Source organism: Drosophila bipectinata, chromosome XL (assembly GCF_030179905.1).
Source record: "Drosophila bipectinata strain 14024-0381.07 chromosome XL, DbipHiC1v2, whole genome shotgun sequence".
Classification (NCBI taxonomy): domain Eukaryota; kingdom Metazoa; phylum Arthropoda; class Insecta; order Diptera; family Drosophilidae; genus Drosophila; species Drosophila bipectinata.
In genome coordinates, this window is record NC_091734.1 from 599,028 (window position 1) to 615,033 (window position 16,006).

The 16,006-nt window shown below is 37.2% G+C and overlaps 1 protein-coding gene across 2 annotated transcripts in view; it reads left to right on the forward strand.

Annotated features, from left to right (window-relative positions):
* Window positions 1–16,006, forward strand: part of LOC108121191 (uncharacterized) — a 76,114-nt gene that overhangs the window by 8,770 nt on the left and 51,338 nt on the right. Inside the window, exons 1-2 of one of the 2 annotated variants that reach the window (XM_070279361.1) lie at window positions 4,650–4,723; window positions 8,887–9,446. In XM_070279361.1, coding sequence (XP_070135462.1) covers window positions 9,093–9,446 — 354 coding nt within the window. In that variant the 5' untranslated portion in view covers window positions 4,650–4,723; window positions 8,887–9,092. Of the gene's footprint in view, window positions 1–4,649; window positions 4,724–8,886; window positions 9,447–16,006 lie in introns of those variants that run through there. The other variant, XM_017235157.3, reaches the window with a different exon arrangement.

Consider the following 16,006-nt stretch of genomic DNA (forward strand, 5'->3'; position numbering starts at 1 on the left):
AAAAAAATCGAAAAAATATTTTGTGATGGGATTTTGATGCAGAATGACGGAGAATCGATCCACAAATCGTTTGATGTATTCCTTTTGAGAATCGGATAAGAATTGGCCGATATATAGCCATGGATGTAAGCCATATAGGAAAATCTCTCATTTTGAAGGGGACCCCCCACAAAACTTGGGAAACAAATCGAAAAAATATTTTGTGATGGGATTTTGATGCAGAATGACGGGGAAACGATCCACAAATCGTTTGAGGTATTCCTTGCAAGAATCGGATAAGAATTGGCCGAGATATAGCCATGGACCTGGGCCATGGAGGAAAATCGCTCATTTTGAAGGGGACCCCCCACAAAAATTGGAAAAAAATCGAAAAAATATTTTGTGATGGGATTTTGATGCAGATTGACGGGGAATCGATCCACAAATCGTTTGAGGTATTCCTTGCAAGAATCGGAAAAGAATTGGCCGATATATAGCCATGGATGTGAGCCATATAGGAAAATCTCTCATTTTGAAGGGGACCCCCCACAAAAATTGGAAAAAAATCTAAAAAATATTTTGTGATGGTATTTTGATGCAGAATGACGGAGAATCGATCCACAAATCGTTTGAGGTATTCCTTTTGAGAATCGGATAAGAATTGGCCGATATATAGCCATGGATGTGAGCCATATAGGAAAATCTCTCATTTTGAAGGGGACCCCCCACAAAAATTGGGAAACAAATCGAAAAAATATTTTGTGATGGGATTTTGATGCAGAATGACGGGGAAACGATCCACAAATCGTTTGAGGTATTCCTTGCAAGAATCGGATAAGAATTGGCCGAGATATAGCCATGGACCTGGGCCATGGAGGAAAATCGCTCATTTTGAAGGGGACCCCCCACAAAAATTGGAAAAAAATCTAAAAAATATTTTGTGATGGTATTTTGATGCAGATTGACGGAGAATCGATCCACAAATCGATTGAGGTATTCCTTGCAAGAATCGGAAAAGAATTGGCCGATATATAGCCATGGATGTGAGCCATATAGGAAAATCGCTCATTTTGAAGGGGACCCCCCACAAAAATTGGAAAAAAATCTAAAAAATATTTTGTGATGGTATTTTGATGCAGAATGACGGGGAATCGATCCACAAATCGTTTGAGGTATTCCTTGCAAGAATCGGAAAAGAATTGGCCGATATATAGCCATGGATGTGAGCCATATAGGAAAATCTCTCATTTTGAAGGGGACCCCCCACAAAAATTGGAAAAAAATCTAAAAAATATTTTGTGATGGTATTTTGATGCAGATTGACGGAGAATCGATCTACAAATCGATTGAGGTATTCCTTGCAAGAATCGGATAAGAATTGGCCGAGATATAGCCATGGACCTGGGCCATGGAGGAAAATCTCTCATTTTGAAGGGGACCCCCCACAAAAATTGGAAAAAAATCGAAAAAATATTTTGTGATGGTATTTTGATGCAGAATGACGGAGAATCGATCCACAAATCGTTTGATGTATTCCTTTTGAGAATCGGATAAGAATTGGCCGATATATAGCCATGGATGTGAGCCATATAGGAAAATCTCTCATTTTGAAGGGGACCCCCCACAAAAATTGGGAAACAAATCGAAAAAATATTTTGTGATGGGATTTTGATGCAGAATGACGGGGAAACGATCCACAAATCGTTTGAGGTATTCCTTGCAAGAATCGGATAAGAATTGGCCGAGATATAGCCATGGACCTGGGCCATGGAGGAAAATCGCTCATTTTGAAGGGGACCCCCCACAAAAATTGGAAAAAAATCTAAAAAATATTTTGTGATGGTATTTTGATGCAGATTGACGGAGAATCGATCCACAAATCGATTGAGGTATTCCTTGCAAGAATCGGATAAGAATTGGCCGAGATATAGCCATGGACCTGGGCCATGGAGGAAAATCTCTCATTTTGAAGGGGACCCCCCACAAAAATTGGAAAAAAATCGAAAAAATATTTTGTGATGGTATTTTGATGCAGAATGACGGAGAATCGATCCACAAATCGTTTGATGTATTCCTTTTGAGAATCGGATAAGAATTGGCCGATATATAGCCATGGATGTGAGCCATATAGGAAAATCTCTCATTTTGAAGGGGACCCCCCACAAAAATTGGGAAACAAATCGAAAAAATATTTTGTGATGGGATTTTGATGCAGAATGACGGGGAAACGATCCACAAATCGTTTGAGGTATTCCTTGCAAGAATCGGATAAGAATTGGCCGAGATATAGCCATGGACCTGGGCCATGGAGGAAAATCGCTCATTTTGAAGGGGACCCCCCACAAAAATTGGAAAAAAATCTAAAAAATATTTTGTGATGGTATTTTGATGCAGATTGACGGAGAATCGATCCACAAATCGATTGAGGTATTCCTTGCAAGAATCGGATAAGAATTGGCCGAGATATAGCCATGGACCTGGGCCATGGAGGAAAATCTCTCATTTTGAAGGGGACCCCCCACAAAAATTGGAAAAAAATCGAAAAAATATTTTGTGATGGTATTTTGATGCAGAATGACGGAGAATCGATCCACAAATCGTTTGATGTATTCCTTTTGAGAATCGGATAAGAATTGGCCGATATATAGCCATGGATGTGAGCCATATAGGAAAATCTCTCATTTTGAAGGGGACCCCCCACAAAAATTGGGAAACAAATCGAAAAAATATTTTGTGATGGGATTTTGATGCAGAATGACGGGGAAACGATCCACAAAACGTTTGATGTATTCCTTTTAAGAATCGGATGAGAATTGGCCGAGATATAGCCATGGACCTGGGCCATATACGAAAATCGCTTATTTTGAAGGGGACCCCCCACAAAAATTGGAAAAAAATCGAAAAAATATTTTGTGACGGGGTTTTGATGAAAGATGCTGGAGAATAAATGTAGAAGTCGTTGAAGGTTATCCTTTTGAGAATCGCGGATTGATGGAGATATAGCCATGGACCTAAGTCATATCAGAAAATGTACATATGTACATATATTCTTAAAGTTGCTTGTATATATACTATCGAATCTCCTCTTCCGCCAATAAAACCTCCTCTATTGTATGTATTGTGAGCAGTTTTCTTTTTAATTTATAACCTAAAAGTTATTATATTTTGTACCATTTCTCTCAATGCAGCCACGTGCTCCGCAGGGCGCAATTTGAGTGGCGGACAGGAGTTAAGCTCGGCGCACTTTGTGCCAAATAGCCAATGGCCAGGAACGGTGTGAGATCGAAATTTGTTGGAATGCAAATCAAATTAGACACACATGCAGAACACACTCCCACCTCCCCCATACACACACACACCATACATAGTGGCAGCAGCTGGTGATTTCAAAGGCCGGATGCTTTTAATCAAAACAGCAATGCAGTTTTGGCCTCCGGCCGTACCGGTTGCCGTACCCTCGATAACCTGCTGCAAATCCTTGAATCCCTCCTGGATCCTTCAGCCCCCCGAAAGTATGCTGCACAAAGAATCGAAAACTTTTGGCGTTTTTCAACACCACTCCCCGTCACTCCCCCCACTGTGTGTGTTTTTGGAAAAGGGGGAAGGGGGGTGGCAGAGGTGGAGACAAAAAAAACTGATTGGAATTGGCCGTGGAAAAGGCCAATTGGCGCCACCTGGGGCTCTAAAGTCGAGACTCTGCTTATTCCACATCCTCTTCCTGCTCTTTCTGTTGTTGCTGCTCTTCTTCTTCTTGGCTTCCGGTTTTTACTTTATCCGAGTTCCCCATTTTCTGTAGTTTTTTTTGCCGGAAGCTGGACTTTAAAGTTTTTCTTTGCTAATTAAGTGATTTAAATAGATTTTTTATTTATTTTTATACCAAATAAGACATTAATTTTAATAAAAACAATAAAGAAAATCAAACCTCGAGCAAGTGAAAGTTTGACAAGCACTGGAGAAGAGCCATAAATGGATAGAAAGGTGGAGTGAAAAAAAGTTCTCCCACCTGCGTGTTATTTGACTCTCTCTCTCTCCTTCTCTCTCCCCTTCAGGAGCGGCTGCAGTAAGCTGAGAAATTGCACGCCCTCTCTCTCTCCAGAAAGCCTCTCCTTAAGCTCAAAGTTCCAGTATATCAGTGCACGTGTAATTATAATATCTCCGTTTACCACTTCCCCTTCCCCTCCCCTGTTAAGCTCGCCTGCCATAATCTAAGAACTGGCACTCCCACTCTCCCTCCCTCCCTCCCCCCTCTCCTTAAAATCAGCTCCTCGGCCACTGAGCTGGAGAGATCAATGGAAAGCTCCTAGTTCCAGAATATCAGTGCACGTGCATTTTCACTCTCTCCACTCCCCCTCCCCCTTCCCTGTCAGGCTCGCCTGCCATACGCTCAGAAATGGCGCTAACTCCCTCCCTCTCCTTAAAATCCGCTCCTGGGCCACTGAGCTGGAGAGATGGCCAGATCAATGGAAAGCTCCTAGTTCCAGAATATCAGTGCACGTGCATTTTCACTCGCTCCACTCCCCCTCCCCCCCTCTCCTGTCAGGCTCGCCTGCCATACGCTCAGAAATGGCGCTCACTCTCTCCCTCCAGTGAGCCTCTCATTAGAATCGGCTGCTGCGCCGCTGCGCCGCCGCGCTCAAGAGATCAATGAAAAGTTTCTAGTTCCAGTTTGTCAGTGCGCGGGTGTACACGTGTTTAATTTTGGTGCGCACGTGAAACAGTTACTTGGCAGCTAACGGAACAACATGTGAGTTTAAATTGCTTTAAAAAGCGTATTTTATTACCGAAAAGTGCATAAAATGGTGGTTACAAAAGGGGAAATAGTGCATGCCGTGGGTAGGCCCAAATCTAACCAACAAAACGGACTTGAAAGAAAACTAGAAGAGCGAAAAAGAAGAAGAGCCATTACGGTAACAAGCATCAGGGTGGCCCTGGTTCGTCTGGCCATTTCATTTGCCTGGCCACGCCTCTACTGCCGCCCACCCTGGTCACTCTTATCAGTGCCGCACGTTTTTATCATAAATTTTACACTCGGCTTGCAGTTTTATGCTCGTTTTTGGGTATTTTTTTTTTTTCTTTGGTAGCTGGCCGGGCATTAAAAAGCCAGTTGACGCCATTGGATTTGGTTCTGGCGGAGTTTTTTTGGGGTGGCCCATTAAAGTGCTTTATGCGAAGGCCTGACGTCACTTTTGGGCCACAAAGGAAGGGGAGAGTGGGGGGGAGAGGGAGGCAGCACATCAATATCCCATTTATTGTTTATCAATTTTACGAGAGGGCCAATAAACACGAAAGAAGAAGAGCTTTAACTGCCGGATTTGGTTTTTGGCTTTGAAAAAGTTACACTCAATGAAAATAGGTGGTGGAAGTATTAGTTTTGATGAAAATTTGGTCTTTTTTAATGCTATTAAATAGTAAGCATATTAGAGGTGGTTTTAAAGGTAATATTGAAGGTAGTTGACACTATTTATCTACATATCTATATATCTACATAAATAATATCTACATACGTTGCTACTATCTATCTGAATATCTAGTAAAGTATATGCATACATCTATGTATATAGTTTACTATTTATTCATTTATTTATTATTCATTAATTTATTTATTAAATTTTTATTTTATTTTAATTATGATTAAAGCTTAAAATGAGTGTGATTTTTTAATAATTATTTTTTTTATTTAACCCTTATAATACATCATATTTCACACTGTAATTAGAAATTCTTTTCTAACCTCTTTTCCTTTAGGAGGGTTAGGTTTTCTAACATCTATTTTTTTTTTCTTTTTCTTTCTTTTTTTTAATTGTTCCCAACCCTTTAAAGTTTTATTATTTTTCTTATATTTTCTATTATTTTCTGGTAATTATTACCATTTATTATTATATTTATTTTCATTTCTTAAACTAGTATTTTCCACCTATTATTCTTAAATTAATAAAACCCCTACATTTTCCTACTATAACTACAATTTCAGTGCCCTATTTTTTAGTCCGTAATTATATTTAATATTTGCCATCAATCTGCAGAGTTTTTCCAAGCATACACTTGAAAAAACATCGTGTCCTGTTTAAGCCCATTTCTGATGTTTACCCGTTTTTTGTTCTTTCGCGGATTACTGAAAAACCCCGTCGATTGGCATTATTTTTTATGAATCATCTGAACGTTGATTGGCATAATAACGATGATTATTGACCGACAGGGGGGTGGGGAGGGTGAAAAAAAGGGCCAACGGCATGATGTTGCGTATACGCAGTGTTGGCCCTTAACTGGAAACTGCAACTGCAACAGAAACAGGACATGCAACTGCAATGATCATTGCACGCCTGGTTGGCCGGACACTTGTGCAAATGAAGTGTGTACACAAAGTATCATTCGCGCTATCATTGACGCCCCACAAGAGGGGGGAGGGGGGGATGAGGGGCGGGAAAATGGCGGCGGAAATAAAGAAAAAAGGGGGAGAGGTGGGGAGGCAGAAGCGGAAATAACAGAAACAACAAGTTTGTTAACGCAGGCAGGGCAGTTATGGGCCATTCCAGGATGAGATTCAAGGGTTATAACGGGAAATAAAAGAAATAATAGAGTAAATATATAAAAAAAATAGTGAAATAAAAGAAGAAAAGGGTAAAAGAGTTAAAAGAGTAAAAGAATAAAACAATAAAATATTAAAATAGTAGAAGATTTTAAGAATAAAAGAGTTAGAGTCGTATAAAAGTTAAAAGATTATAAAATAATATAAGAAAGTGTAGCTAGGGCTATTTAATCTACTTTTCCCTCGTGTAGCTATGCCTTTTTCCTATTAACCGTAAAACTTTGCTCCATTCCCCAGCCTCTTATCTTTATGTCCTCTTTCTCGGGCTCCCCCTTTTTAACAGTTATGTTATTGAAAATAATGATTATACGAAGAAGAAGGAGAGATCTTAAGAAAGAGAGAGAAAAAAAGCAGACAAGTTAAAACTTGTTAAGAAAAAAATCAAAGAGCATAGATATTCAAAAATTTAAAAAAAAACAATCAAAACAAAAGAAAGAAGCAGAAATAGCACCAACAATAGAAAGAGAGAAAAAAAAGCTCATCCTCATTATTAAAAAATGATTATCTTGCATTTGTTTTGATCATTTTATTGCCTTTTCTTTTGGAATTTAATTGAAAAGTGAAATTGAAATTGAAAGAAAATAAGAAGTAAAATTTAATTGTTTTTTTTTTCTTTACGTTTTTCTTCTTCTTCTGCATTAATTATTGAAAATTATATTTTTGATTTTTGCACGCAGAGACGATGAGATTGCACTCATTATTTGGCATTTTCTTTTGTTTTTAATTGTGCATTTTTATGATTATTTGTTTTTGTGCGTTTCCAGCTTCCATTTTCCATTTCCATTTTCCATTTTCCGTTTCTTATTTCCATTTGTGGCAACAATTATTTCCATGGAATATTTAAATGATACATTCCACTACTTTTCCAACATATTTTTGCCTTTCTTAGCCCTCTCTTGTGCCTTACTTTCATCTCTCTCCCTTCCTCTTCTTCAAATATATAGTATTTTTTGCTTAAAAATTCCATTACCTTTTGCTGAAACATATGTTGGTTTTTTTTAATAATTTGTACAGTTTTGCGAGAAAAAGGGAAAGTTTAAAGAATTTCCATTTCAAGTCTTGAAGTCTGGATGACTTTTTGTGAAAAGTGGCAAGGCTTTTGGTTTGTTTGAAAGATATTTCTTAAATTAGACTTCTTAAATTATTTAATATATGTTTAAAAATTCATTCATTCATATAAATCGATACCTATCGTTAAAATAATTGCTAATATAAGCTTTTGTTTCAAGATTTGGATGAAAAAGTCTTGTAGAAAGTCTCATCAGAAGTCTTTTAAGCCAATTTCCATAAGAATTCCTGTAAAGTTGACGAAGATATAGACATACAAAACTGGAGAATACCACAAACAGTATTTTTTCAAGGAGATTTCCCATAAAAGATCTCAAAAATTAAAAAAAAAGATTGGTTTTTAAAGGTTTTAATATTTTTGTTGATAGGAAATTAACATATCTATACTTAAAACCATTTTTTTTAAGATTTAAATAAGTGACGGCAAAGATATCCATATAGGAAGGTGCTATATATTAAAAAACTTATATTTTTACAAAGGAAAATCTCTATAAAAATTCTGAAATCTATCGATAGCAATATTTTCAGGTTATATATGAGGTTTATTGAAGTATCTTAATAAATAAATATATTTTTCTCAAGAATCGGTTAAGAATTGGTAAGGTATAGAAGATAGAAGGTATAGAAGATGTCATATATTGAATCCCTATCTTTTTCAAAAGAAAGCTCCTCTAAAAATATCGATACATCTATAAAAAATACGATTTGTAAAGATTTTTATGCAACTTTTATGTGAAAGGTAACCAAAAATCTTTTAAAGCGTCTTTTATGTATATCTTCGCCAATCCTTACTGAATTAATGAGAAAAATTTTATAAAATATACATATTTTAATTAAAGATCACCTATAGATATATATATACAGTATTTTGTATAAATATTCCCCCAAAAAAGTGAAACCCCTTCTAATATTTGTAGACTCTCTCTCACAGTCTAAAGACCGAAAACATTAAGCTTCGCAGATTCCCTTTTTGGGCAATTTTAGTTTACACCTTTATTTTTGGGAAGTTGAAATTGCTTTTTGAGGAAGTTGCGGAAAGAAAATGCCGGAAAATGTGCGAGTCTCGGCTTTATATCGAGTGGCAAGCAATAAACAAACTATTTGCCGAATTTCTGTATATTTTTGTTGCCAAAAAAGCACACACACACATACATACATACATATCTGACACTTGAGAACAAGTTGAATTTATCTCTGGACTGGGGTTTTTTTTTTTATTTTTTTATTTTTATACGAAAATGTTTTTCTTGCAGTGGTGGACGTGGAGGACGAAAAACTTGCAACTGGTAGCAGCAGCAAATAGACCAAAAAAAAAGGATAAAAAGGAGTCTGAACAAAACCAGAGCAAGGCACTATATAGAGGATATACACACATATATATATAGTATTTCTATAAAGGATATACAGGATATATCTATAGAGAGCGAGAGAGGAGGCGGTTCGGCGGTGGGCGGGCAACATGCCGTCGTCAGCAATAAATAAAACAGCACGCAGAGTTGCCAATGCGATCCAATTGCTGGCAATCGTTCTCTATTGCTCTTCTCTAGTGCATGGCCAACAACAACAACAACAAGCAGCACAACAACAACAACACTTGAAGTATCAGCAATTGCAATATCAAATGCAACAGCAATATGAATACCAACAACAGCAGCACTATCAACAGCAATTCCAACAACAACAGCACCAACAAAAACACAAGGAACAACAACAACAACACAAGGAACAACAACAACAACAACTAACAACAGTGCCACAGCAGCAGCAGCAACATGAGGAGTCCTTCGACTTGCTGTCCACTCAGCCCTCTCAGGTGAGTGATAATCCTTTTCCAAGTATTCACATCCCCCCACTTGCCCCTAGCTACACACGTTCTAACAAAAATACACTGAGAACAAATAGGGAAAGAGAAAATAAAGTAAAGTAAAGTTTAAAATTCAATCAAGAGTTCTAGAAATATTTAAAGTTTTTGCTTAGAAATATTAAAGTAAATGATTTTTAAAATATTTAATGTTTTGAAACTCGAAACAAGCTTTAAAATTTTTAAAAAACTATTTAAAAATTAAAAATTAGTAGGTAAAATTATTTAAACCTTAAATTCCTTTGTGAATCACCTTTGACCCTTGAAACATCCTTGAAACTAAAAAGAAAAGAAGCTCAAAAATATTAAAAAGATAAGAGAAATATATAAGAGAATGTTAGGAAAAAAAGATCCAGAAGCAAAAGGCCCAGAATCTTAAATGTCATTATTTTTCAAAAAATTTGAAAGTTTTGAAAACCTAGACTCAGAACCCAGACCCAGAAAAACCCAGACTGTGAACAAGGTAAGAGTATTAAAAAAATCCCATGAAAATACCCAGAAAGACCCATGAAAACCCCATGAAAACCCCCTGAAAAAGGTCCAACATTTAATAAGAAAATCAGAATAATGAATATAGCCTCCAAAGCCCTTTTTTTTAAAAGAAACTATTTCAAATTAGGACTAGAAATAGTAAAATTAATTTATTTTAAACCTCTTAAAAATATTTTAAAGACTCTCTCAACCTTTATTAACTAATACAAGTTAAAAATATTAAAAATACCCCCTTAAAACCCCTTTTATAAACCAAAATACTCCTCCAATTCTCAACCATTTGATTGGAAATCAGGAAGCAACAAGGTCAATTTATAACCATTACTTTGGGGAGTAAACTGGATTAGCTGGCCAAGCGAAAAATAAACCTGCAGCTCATTGCGTAATTAATTGAAATCTGTGAGAGAGCTGATGACCGACCGGGGCCAGAGTTGCCACAGCTGGCTTGGCTCTTCTGGCAAATTGAATTTGATTCTCTGGAATCCCTCTCTCTCTCTCTCTCTATGTAGCAGCAGCTGCAACTGCTTAAAAACCAAATCCCCAAATGCCAACTTTTCGTTTCCAATATACGAAAGGGGGGAAGGGAGGGTGGTGGTGGTCTAGAGGATACCCCCAGCTAGGATATTGGAGGCGCTGCCATTGAGGAGGCATTGAACCTCAAGTTCAATAAGCTGATTAACTGAATGAAATCAGCAATGAAAATGAAATAGAAAGTGCCTTCGGCATCGGCTTTGGCTTTTTGGCTTTGCTACTTTTTGTTGGACTTTTTTTTTTGTTTTTTTCGGCTGCCACCGTGGCAACCACACAGAGTTGCCAGCCCACATTCCCACACCACACCCGGCGAGCCACAGTTTCTGGCAATTTGCGGTTGTTAAATGATTAATTTATTTTTGATAGACTTTAAGCTATATTTAATTAGCAGGGCAACTTTTCAAAGAGACCCAAAGAGTCTCTCTTCTTCTTCTTTTTCTTTAAAAATTCAAGCTGGCAATACTGGTGGGTTTTGGTAGAGTTTTTAAAATGGCTGATTAGAATATTAGAACACTTTTGGAGAGTTTATTTTTTGTTATAATTCTCTTTAATAAAATTTGCTTTCATTATTGTCTTGGCAACCCTGTAAGGTTTTGAATTTCTATTGAAATTAAATATTCTTGATGGATTTATTCATTTTATTTATTAATCCAAATGAAATTCAATTCAAGTAATATATAAAATGTTCCTGCTTTATATATTGACTTGGCAACCCTGTTTGGCATAACAATTGCTATTATATATTGATTTTCTCTTCTTGAAAGGCTATATCTCGTTTCATAAATTATTTTCTTTTTTAATAAATATTCCCTGCTTTAAATACAGACTTGGCAACCCTGTTAATATTTTTAAAATAATTAATGTACTGCCAGATTTGTTTAGTACTTGAAGTCCCTACTCTCTTCAGGGTCTCTGAGGTTAAAAGAACTCCCCTATAAGCCCCTACATACATCTATACATAGTTGCCTAAGAGCGACAACCCTGGTAGTGGGAAGCCTGTTAATTTCACACACGATTTGCTGCTTAGTTTTTTCCACTTTCCGCCACACACACTCGTGCTGCCACCTTTTCTTTTTTTCCTTTTTTTTGTGCCATGTTGTCAGTGACTTTTCACCGCCTTGACTGTCCTTTGCGAAAAAAAAAATGGGAAAAATCCCTGGAACATTTCCCCTTGGCCTCGAAATTTTTTGGGACAAAAGGCGTGCCAAGCTTTTGTCACGAGGCCAAAACCACTGAGCCAGTGAGCCACTGCACCACACCACCCCACCACCCACTGCACCCTGAGAGCTGAGAGCTCTAAACCAACTTTGCAGGACAAAACGTGGCAGCGTTTTGTAGATTTTTAAGTCCCATAAATTTTAAGTGTCAATATATAAAACCGCATATGTGCGGGGCCAACAATGGATGGGGGGCAGTGGCGTAGGGGCTTAGGGGGATCGGTAAGAAATGGCAGCGAGTCGAAATTCATAAATTCAAGCGTGGACGAAACGAAATTGTAAAATAAAATGCAACCAGCAGAAGTAACAGAAAGAGCTCTGGCTCGTCGATTTTTATTTCAAGGGGATAGTTATAGTAGTAGTTGGATGTAACTATCGTTTGGGTATTATTGGGGGTATTATGGAGGTAGTTTTTTAAAGGGGAGTAGGGGTTTTTTGTGCCTTTCGTTATAGGGCATTTTAGGTTTAAAAGCTAGGTTTTTATTGAAGGAATAAAATATATTCCTATATAGTTTTTTTTTGGGTTTAAATATAACCATCGTTTGGGTATTACCAGGGGGATTATAGAGGTAGTTTTTTAATGGGAAGTTGGACTTGTTTAGTGCCTATCTTTATAGGGGATTTTCCTTAAAAAAAACTATCTATGGTTACTATCGTTTGGAGTATTATTAGAGCGATTATATACGTACTTGTTAGATAGAAAAAAGGACAATTTTTGTGATAGATATTTGTAATATATTTAACTTAAAGATGGATAATAATATAAATGGCATTTGTGGATAAAATCAGGTCCATATTTAAGAAAGATAGAAGCTATATATAGCTATATCTTTAATCTGAACCTCTTTTACAGACTTTGTGTTCAATAACTAGGTATTTTTCTATATAGTACATATATACAGTTTTATTTCCTCATATATTTTATTAATATAGCTTTTATATAGTATATATATTTATATATTTTTTTATATTTTCCCCCCTTTTTTTTGGGGTTATCCTGACAGTCACGAATCACGCGCCCATCCCTTTGGGGCCACACATAAATTATATGAATGAGGTTTTTTGCTTTATAGTTGCGCGTTCCGTGTCTGTGGCCAAGGGCCCTGGTCCATGTCCATGTCCGTGTCCTGGTCCTGGTCCGAGTTCTCTGGCCCCCTTCCCTCCCTGGTAATCCCCCCTGGCTTCATGTGGCGTCTGGGGTCTTTTGTGGCTTTTATTTTATTGCAAACTTCAAATAAAAACACAGCAGTAGCAAAAGCACAAAAGTTGTTAAAAAAAAAACCAAAAAACAAGAGAGAGACAAGGAGTTGGAAGGAAATATTGTATGAAATAAAATGCGAGCATCAACAATGCAAGTTCTGGCAGCAAAAAAAATAAAGGGGCAACTCCCCCCCCCTAGAAAATAGTAAACCAATATATACCAGAGGAGAGGGAGGAGGGGGAGGAGGGGGGGCAATCAAATCAATTTCAAGTACCAATCGACTCCATCGAGTCATGACCGCATCAAAGTGTGGCCTTTAATAATCGACGGGTTCATCAATCAAGGCTGGAGCTCCCCCCAGCCTAGAATAGAAAAATGAAAAAAAAAATTAAAATAAAATCGAAAATAAATCGCAATCGCTTCGAATTGAATGAGTTGACAGAAAAATTCAAGAAAAGAGGTTGCAGCTTGAAATTGAATAAATTTTTGTGTTTGGAAGGCAAGTGTTTGAAAAATTGCCAAGTAATTTAATTGAATATTTTCCCAAAGACTTGAGATTTTGATTTATGAAATTGTCTAGAAAAGAAAATATATATCTTAGGGGATAATTCTTCAAGTTTTTTTTGTCTTTTAGTTCTTGATTTATAAAGAGATATATTCAGGAAGGAATAGGGGGGACTAGAAGGTAATTAAATGTATTTGACGAGTAGGTATATCCCCTTTTTCAGTGTAGGAAAACATTAAGAAAAACATAAGGAATTTTCCTAAAATCAAGTAAATAATTTTCAAGAAAAGATTCCCATTTTCTTACCTCTAAAAATTGTTTTTCTTAGTGACTTGAAGATTATTTGAAGATTATTTGAAGATAAGATTAGTGACTTGAAGATTATTAAAATAAATATTCAATTAAGAATGTTTTTAAATAAATTTTAAGCATTTCTTAAATTGAAAATATTAAGTATAAATACTAAAAATAGTAAACAACTAACTAGCATCCTTTGAAAATCCATCCCTTGAAAATCCCTTAAAAAATATCCATAACCTTGGTTATATAAATATTATTTTCGCTGGCAATTAGCTGGAAACTGTAATTACAAATTTTGTAGCATACTTATTAGGGCCAACAGATGAGACCAGCAAGAGGGCGGGGGGAGGGGGCGTGGCCCGCTGAGACGCTACGTCAGTCAACGGCAAAGCTGGAAATCGCTTAAGATTAATGATGCAAAAAATTGAGCATCATTAAAGAAAGTGAAAATGGAATTAAGTGCAAAGCGACTATAGTAGAGGGGGGATGGTAGGGCTTATGGGGCACAAGACCACAAACGAGGTGCAAGAGTGGGAGCGGGGTAGCGGGGGGGCAGGAAGGAGTACGTGCAACACGCAAAGCGGAAGAAAATGTGCGGCATAAAACTTAACTACAATAAGTGCCAGGCCAAAAACGAGCTGACAACAACAACAACAACAAAAACCAGAGTAACAGCAAAGGCAAAAGACTAAAAAATACTAGACATGCACTGAAAAAAATAATTTATTTCAAAAAAAATATATAAAAAAGATCGAGAAAATTAAAAAAAAAACTTCCTTATAGTTTAATTTTCTCATTTTTTTGTAAATTTAAAAATTTTCTTTTCTGATTTCTCTCTGTGCATTGTCGTGGGCGTGACCCCTCGACCCCCCAAAACGGTCTATCTGTGTAGCAAGTAGTTAGGCCAAGTGCCACGTACGTGCAGCGGAAGCGGAAATGGCAAATGGCAGGAGGCAGGAGGCACTGTGTGTGTGTGTGGGTCTTGCCGGCTAATGTCTTGAGAACGTTGTCTCTTTTGGTCCAAAATAGTAAGCCAAAAAAAGAGGGCCAAAAATAGAAACCTAAATAAACCCAATAAGGGGGGGAAGTATTTTTTTTCTTGGCCAGTTATGAGTTTTGGGGCTAGAATCGCGGCCAAAACACTTCATAAGATAAAGATGAGTTTTGAACTAGAGGTCTTAATAGTTAGGGATTTTTTTTAGGGATGTTTTTTAAATACTAAATTAAATTTAATAATTTTTTATAATTTTTAATAAAAATATATTGGGAATTTTTGGCTAATTTGCAAGCCATAGATGGCTGGCTGGGCTGAAATTAAAATGTCTGTCTGGCTTCATAAGGATAAACTTTTGGTCGAAAGGATGCGCAAGGATTCGCAAGGAGGGAGGGGGGAGTGCCATGACTGGTATGCCGAAAAATAATTAGCGCGTTGTGTTTACAAGTTTCCGTTTAAAAGGAAAAGCGAGGGAAATGGAAAATTCAGTGCCGGCGTGGGTCCTTAGTCCTTAGATTAGGACCAAGGACCTTGATGTATTAATGAAGCAACGATCCATTGATGAATTCTTTTTTTCTTTGGATGAGCACCCCCCCTTAACCCCAAAACCAATTTGCGGTTTCAGCGAAATAGTTGCCCCTTTGACTTTGTTTTTTGGGCCACACGGGCATGGAAAATACCAAAAAAAAAAAGAAAAATATATAGATATATAGAAAACAAGTTGCTGTTTTGGGCAATGTTTTCGCATATGCATTTTGCATCCTGAATTTTGGATGCTGTTGGCCTTTGGCTGGGACTCGGCGTTGGCTTTTCCTGGTGGCATGTGATAAGCGCCACTAAAGCCCCATAAGCTTGCGGCATTACAGCAACATCAGCGGCCAGAAACCAGCAACTCGGCAACCCTGCAACTTGCAACTCCCACAACCTGGTGGGCTTCCAAAAACCCAACCATGAAACAAATAAAAGAAGTCGTAGGATTAAATTCAAGAAAAATTAAGGAAATTTTAGAAATTTTCACTAAAGAAATACCAAAAATAATACCAAAAAAATACTAAACTTTTAAAATCATCGCTAATTGGTGCATTTCCCTTTGAATTTGAATGAGTTTTCACATCATTTGCCAACCAGGATGCAGGATTCAGGATGCAGGAGTCGTGCTGCCTGGCCATGTCCTGTTTTGACACAATGTCCTTGGTCGCCTTGGGAAAGTGGCTTTGGTATTGGCGGCACGAACTGGTGACTTCAATTGAACTGTTTTCAGCGAGGCGAGAG